The sequence below is a fragment of the Mesoplodon densirostris genome, chromosome 18, assembly GCF_025265405.1.
Source record: "Mesoplodon densirostris isolate mMesDen1 chromosome 18, mMesDen1 primary haplotype, whole genome shotgun sequence".
Lineage (NCBI taxonomy): Eukaryota > Metazoa > Chordata > Mammalia > Artiodactyla > Ziphiidae > Mesoplodon > Mesoplodon densirostris.
Window position 1 is genome coordinate 5,778,009 of NC_082678.1, and position 6,673 is coordinate 5,784,681.

A 6,673-nucleotide genomic window follows, 5' to 3' on the forward strand; every position below is an offset into this window, starting at 1 on the left:
TAAACACCAGTTTTGGGAGCCCAGGGGGACTGACCAAGGGTCAGGGGCTCCAGTTCCAGACTGAGTTAGGACAGATGAACAGGACAGTGTGTAAATGCTGCTAAGGGTCAGGAAGAGTTCCCAGCCATAAAGGTTAAAGGGAGAACTTGGTTCTTTCCAAAGCTCAGCTCAGACCATGTCTCTGGGTCACTGCTGACCTCACAGGCTTGGGTCCCGACCTGTGAGCTCCAGAAGGATGTTTGCAAGCTGGACACCCTGGCCTTCTGCTCCTCCTGCCTTGTTCAGCCTTGTGGGCCTGTGTCATTGGAAGGGCTCAGAGCATAGCTCAGCAGATCTCGTGGCTCTGAGCATCTCTGAACAATGGAGCCTGGGGGAGGAAAGGGATGGGGGGTGGTCAGGTGGGGCGTGGGGTTTGCAAAACAAGAACACACTCGTTTGCCATTTACCGAGAATTTTTTTCCCTTTCTTTTCAAGCTGTTGTTTCCTCAAGGGAAAACTTTTATTTGTGTATGAGTAAAATGTGCTCTCTTAATGAATTGAAAGCAGAACAGGATGAGAGATTTTTGTCCCCGTGGCAAAGAACAAAGAAGGAGCTCATTGGCTGGCGGCAGCCAGCGTCGTCCCCACCCCTGGCCCCTAAACTTTCGCCCTGCCTTCTCCCCGCTTCCTAGCAGAGCTGAGACCTGAGAAGGGCCAGCCACGCGTCATCCCTGCCCCAGCGCCCTGGCTGGGAAAACGGCTGTGGCCAGGCCTGGCCTGCGGGAAACACCACACCCCTTCAGCGTGGAGAGCCTGAGGAAAGGTGGCTGGTGAGGGGCCATGGAGGCTGCCGTTTCTTGCTGGCTCGGATTACAGGAGAAAAGAGAGATGGAGGGAGGGATTCAGAGCGTTAGTTTGACCCACTGGCTTCCCCCTTCCCCTGCACAGGTGAGAAGTTGCCCCACCGTCTCTGGTCTTGGGGACAAAGCCTTGCTTTCTGGAAGCCCTCCCCCTGAGCCTCAGGGAGGACTTCTTTCTAGAAGATTGATGGGAATAGTGGCCAGGCCCCTTCCACCACCCTAGATCTCACCGATGCCTGCCCTTTCACTCCAGGAGATGTGAACCATTTCTTGACTTTCACCTCTCGTTTGGGGTTTGGGGGACAACGGCATTGGTTTTGGAGTGTCGCAGGATCTGGGATAGCTTATCAACCACGTCTCTTTGCAACCTTGGTTGAGGTAGCTAGCTAGGGTTGGGCTTCATCTGTCTTCCGTGGCTTGGGTTTTCACCACGAGATAAACCTCAATGGCCAGAACGGCCTTTCCCTCAGCAGCTGTTGGGTCATCTGTCCCCAGTCTGAGGGGCCCTGGGAGAGGTCCCTCTAGTCCAGGCAGAGGAGCCTCCTACGGGGAGAAGGTGGTGGTGGTCTCAGCCTCCACGCTCATGGAGGATCGCCGGGCGTGCCGGCAGGCGGACCACTGCCGGAGCCGCTCCTGGCTGAGGCAGCCTAAGTCCTTGAAGAGCTTGAAGAGGTCGCTGCGGAACCTGACGCCGATGAAGGCGTACAAGAAAGGGTTGACGCAGCAGCGGATGCAGGCCAGGCTGTAGGTGACATCATAGGCGATGTTGAGCTGCTTGCTGAGTTCGCAGCTGGTGCCGCTGGTGATGTTGAAGTTGGCCACCGTCTGGGCCAGGACCACCCCGTTGTAGGGCAGCTGGAAGGCTACGAAGACCACGACCACGGCAATGATCACCTTGATGGCCTTGTTGCGTTCGAAGTTGCGTGCCTGGAGCAGGGTGCGGACGATGAGGAGGTAGCAGAAGCTCATGGCCACCAGGGGGATCAGAAAGCCTACCACCATCTGGGCCACCTGGATGGTGATCAGGGCCTCCACGTTCTTGGTGATGAGGGAGCACCGCAGCGCTTGCTCACTGCTGCTCTTCTGGAGGCCGCTGTACAGCAGCTCTGGGGTGGAGAGCACCATGGCCAGCAGCCAGATGCCCACGCAGGAGAGCTTGCTGATGAGAAGGACGCGGGCACGGTGGCGGTGGGCCGAGACGGCCTGGACGATGGCGACGTAGCGGTCGATGCTGATGCATAGAAGCAGGAGCATCCCGCTGAAGAAGCTTATCTTGTAGATGCCAAAGATGAACTTGCAAACGTGGACCCCGAAGACCCAGGACTTGGCCGCGCTGTACGCCCAAAAGGGAAGGGTCAGGAGGAAGAGGATGTCCGCCACGGCCAGGTTGAGCAGGTAGGTATCGGTCATGGTCTTGAGCCTCTTGAAATAGACGTAGGTCAGCATGACCAGCCCGTTGCCCAGCAGGCCCATGAAGCAGATGATGGAGTACATGACCGGGAGGAACCAGGCTTTAAAGTTCCGCACGTCCTTCTTGAAGCATACGGACTCGTACAGCGTGTAGTCCACTGTGGTGTTGTCTCCGATGTAATCGTCCGTGACCTCATCCTGGCACAGGCATACCTGTGGGGAAGGAACACGATCCAGCTTAGCTGAGTGGGTCTAAATCTCACTGCTGTGGGATTGGCCAGAGCAGTGGTTTCAAGGTGCAGTTAGCATCACCTGCCAATTCTCGGACCGCATCTGAGACCCACTGAACCTCAGGGGCTGGGGCCCAGGAATCTGTTTTTCTAAACTTCCCAGGTGATTCTTTCATTTGAAATCAGTGCTTCTCATATTTGAACATGCACTTGAACTCGGGGATCTTGTTCAGATGATTTAGTAGGCTCGGGTGGAGCCTGGGATTCTGCCTTTCTAATAAGGAGCAAGTGTCTGATTTTGCCAACTCTTCTGAGAGACTTGACCTTACAGGTGTTAACGGTGGACTAGAAATAGTCTGGGCTTTGGGGCCAAATGAGCCTTGGGCTTGTTAAATACACTTCATTCTCCCTAAGACTCAGTTTTCTCATCTGTGAAATGGAGATGAATACTATCTCCTCCACATGGTTGTTGTGAGGGTCCTAACTCGATTCTGGCATCATTTCGTCCCATGGAGGTTTTATTTTGCCCGTTGGAAACTCCAGGAAAGAGGGGTCGTGTGTCTTTCTTTTTGAGCCTCCTTTGGTACCTGGTAGAAAGAACTTTCCAGGGGAGGGGGCCTACAAAAATACCCCAGTTGTTGAGGGAAAATCCACTTGGGCTAAGGTTGAGGAGGGCTTGGGGTGAGAAGAGAGGAAGGCAAAGCTCCATTAAGAGGCCAGAAAGCCCTGGTTTGGGGCAAGCTGCCGTGATCATGGGTGGTGAGTGATTTGAAGACTTATGGATCCCTGGGGCCCGGGGCACAGCACCCAGCATGAGGCAGAAGCTCAGGTGATGCAGGCCCAAGCCGTTGGCAGGGCCACGACCTCAGCTGTGACTGAGTCCTCTCGGGCCCAGGAAGGAAGCACAGCCCTGTCTCCACCCTCCCTCCATCCTCGTACCCTCCCCCTCCACCTCTCTCCTCTTTCTTCCTTGCTGTATCTTCTGGCAGATCCCAGTCAGCAGGGCTCAGCTGCTCAGGGCATTTTTTAGCCTATCTGCGGGGCAGGGTAAAGGTTCAGGCAGCCTGCTGTGATTTTATCAATGAAGGAGGGCACTCGGGCTGGCTAAGCTGTGCAGGGCTGGGAGCTGGGCTGGAAGACTGCCTCAGGAAGCTCCTGGTCCCTGCTCTGGGAATGGGGCCCTGGGCAGCTCGACATGATGGATTTTCGTGCAACTGGGGAACTGGAGGGAGTGTAGAGATGAGGAAAGGGGGGCTCTTGGAGAAGCGAGGTGGCTGGTTCAAGGTTGCTGAGCCAGAAGGGGAACCCAGTCTCCTGACTTCCCTGTATCCTGTCTCTTTCTCACTTCCAAATTCTGGATTCATCGCTATTCTGCCTGGCGACAGGGTGAGAACCAAATCATGTCCAGGAGCTTTTTTTTGGGCATTGCTATCTCGAGAAGAAAAGTCAGTGGCAACCACTTTTCTCTTTTCCGGGCACGATTGCAGCCTGGGAGGCCTGGAAGAGGCTGGCTGCCCTTGGCCGCCCAGGATAATGCTGAAGGCCTCAGGTCCAGGGTTGCTGGACCTAAAGGGGGCTCTGGGCCTTGGAGGGCAGTATACCCAGCCTCTGTGACCTGTGCTTCCCACCACCCCATTCTGCCTTCTCTTTCCCTGCTTAGTATCTGCCCCCTGTACCAGGGGCCACCACGCTTGATGTGTCTCTGCAGCCCAAAGCCCCACCACATCCTGCCCCATCTGAGCCAACCCCATCCCCTCAAGTAAAGAGAAGGATGAGCCCAGCTGTCCCTTATCCCCTCCCCAACCTTCCAGCCCCTCCGGAGCCCTGGAAACAGGGGAGAGAGAGGGGAGGGAGTGGTGCTGGGGAAGGGCGCCAAGCTGTGGGCTACAGCCCAAGCTCCAGGGGGCCTCTGGGATGGGGTTTTGGGAACAGTGCCCAACTTGGGGCCTGCCTCTGGCCAGAGCTCCTGGAAAGCTGCCCCTTTGGCCTCCAGACCTGGGGAAGAGCCAAATTCTGAAGTACTGACTCTCCAGCTCCTACCTCAGCCCACACTCCCCTCCTAGAGAGCTCCCAACCCCAGCAAATGGGGGAGAGTCGACTTCACGAGTTAGTTTCTTCTAACTCTGGCACTTTATTGGGGCAGATTTCGTCTCCACAGCTGGGATTGAGACTCTGAAACCTGTAAACTGGGGATCTTTGTTCCTACAGAGTTCTGGGCCCCTCTAAAGGATGTGCTCCCATCCTCCCCCCCAGTGAGGCTCAGGCCAGTCTCTTTATTTCACAGGAGGGAACTGGGGCTTCGAGGGGAGCCTTTGGCTGGAGGGTGGGGGAGGGAGACAGGTTTGGGGTGATAGGATAGCTACCAGCCACCAGGCCACGGGTTCTTTTCTCAACTCACATATAAAGATTTACATGTGTGGGTGTGGACACCTATGTGCAAAACCCAGTAACCTCACAGCCTTTGCTTTTTGCAAAGCAAAGAACTCTCTCCAAGAACTCAGGAGTCCACCTTTCTGTCTCCCGGATGGGGGTATTGGAAGTGGGGTGGGGAAGGTGGGGTAACTTGCTTTCTCCCATGCTTTAATTGAAATGGAGTAAAGGAATGTCGGAGAACATCCGTGGCTTTCTAGGGTCACTCAGCAGATGGAGAAGGGGGGTGGCCATCAGCTTAATGAATGACAAATTTGTGTCTGGGTCTGTTTCTTTCTGGCAAATGCCCAGCGTCTCCACCAGAACCCAGGGCTTGGGCTTCGGAAGGACCAGGCTTGGGGAGGGGCGTATGGGAGGGGGAACAGAGCTTTCCTTGGTGGGACACCTACCTGGAAAATGACGAGGAGGGCCACCACCAGCCCGTTCTTCATTGGCTTCCCTGCAGGAGACAAGGTGAGAAAGTTATTGCTTGGCAGGGATGGCTCTTTGTTATGACAAAAAGCCACAGAGCCAGGGGACTTTCATCACATTCTCCAGACACCATGTTTGAGAACATGAGAACCAGATTGTGCCTTGGAGCACCTGGCCAGCTGCCCAGCCTCACTGCCCTCACCTCTTCCTCCTCCTCCCCTCCATAAGAGGTCCCAGAAAGGAGCGGGATCGGAACACAGGGCAGCCCCTCCCCTCTTCTTGGCTCTTCAGGGCCTCTTCTGGAATTGGAAAGTCCATCCTGGCCCAGACCACCCCTCAAGGCTGAACGGCAGGCTGAGGCCCCAGGTTCTCACAAGGCCTGATGTGGGCCCTGGCTGCTCAATCCTGCTTTGTGGCTGAGCCGAGGGCTGGAACTGGAACTTATTGTCTCCAAAGGCTGAGCAGGGGGGACAGTTCATAGGCTAATTTATATAGAAGTCGTATCTCGTTTAACAGTCTGGGAGCTGTGCCCTCCTCACCTTTGTAGCCCCCCTTCCCCTAAGTGGACCAGACCACAGGAGTCAGTAACTGTGATGCCAGGAATGACTACAAGGCAGGACTTGTTGGTCTACCGCACCTCCAGTCTCAGGAGGGTCAGTAGACAAATGCTTGGGACCCTGCTTCTAGCACCTTCTGGAAGCTGGGGGCCTCCCTCCAGCAAACAAGGGACTCTGCTTCCTAGAGGCCACATCACAGGCCCAGCGAGTCTGTGTGCTTGGCCACAGCGCCACCTGCTGGAACTTTTGTGGCGTGACACCCAAATTGCCATTGTGCTCCAGGGAGCGTGCCTAGGGCAGGGATTCTGGGCCTGGGGGAGCCTTAGGGGAAGGAAGAAGGGCATGGAGCCACATAAATAAACAGGCATTTCTCCCAAGTTATACTGAACGCTACTGCTAGCTGAGTCTTCCTAAAGCATAGCTCTGATGCCGACCCCCACTCTGCCCTCTTCCTAAATTAGGACCTCTCTACCCAGCCCCAAGGACCTCTCTACACAGCCCTCAGGATGACGCCCTGATGCTGAGCGTGGCAGTCAAGCCCTCCACTGTCTACTTGGACCTGCCTTTCTAGTTGTGTCTTCTATTTCTGGGGACAGGCATCCACTGTCCCATCGTCCCTGGCTTGCACCTGAGTATTTGCAGTCCTGGGTGGGAACGGATCTCTGTCCAACATCATGGCTGCCCTCTCTCATGCCCCTTCCTTGCCACATGAACCCGTGGGCCCCTGAGCTTGAGTCCACATCTCTACCCTTAAGCGCACTGTCTTCATGGTCCAATGAGCTGCCCATCCTCCACT

General features: G+C 55.7%; 1 protein-coding gene across 1 annotated transcript; it reads right to left on the reverse strand.

Moving 5' to 3' along the window:
- Positions 1-963: 963 nt before the first annotated feature.
- Positions 964-2,442, reverse strand: CCR7 (C-C motif chemokine receptor 7). The gene has a single exon (XM_060081603.1). It carries the CDS (start codon positions 2,331-2,333, stop codon positions 1,383-1,385), a length of 951 nt encoding a protein of 316 aa, XP_059937586.1. The 5' UTR covers positions 2,334-2,442; the 3' UTR covers positions 964-1,382.
- Between the last annotated feature and the right edge of the window lie 4,231 nt (positions 2,443-6,673).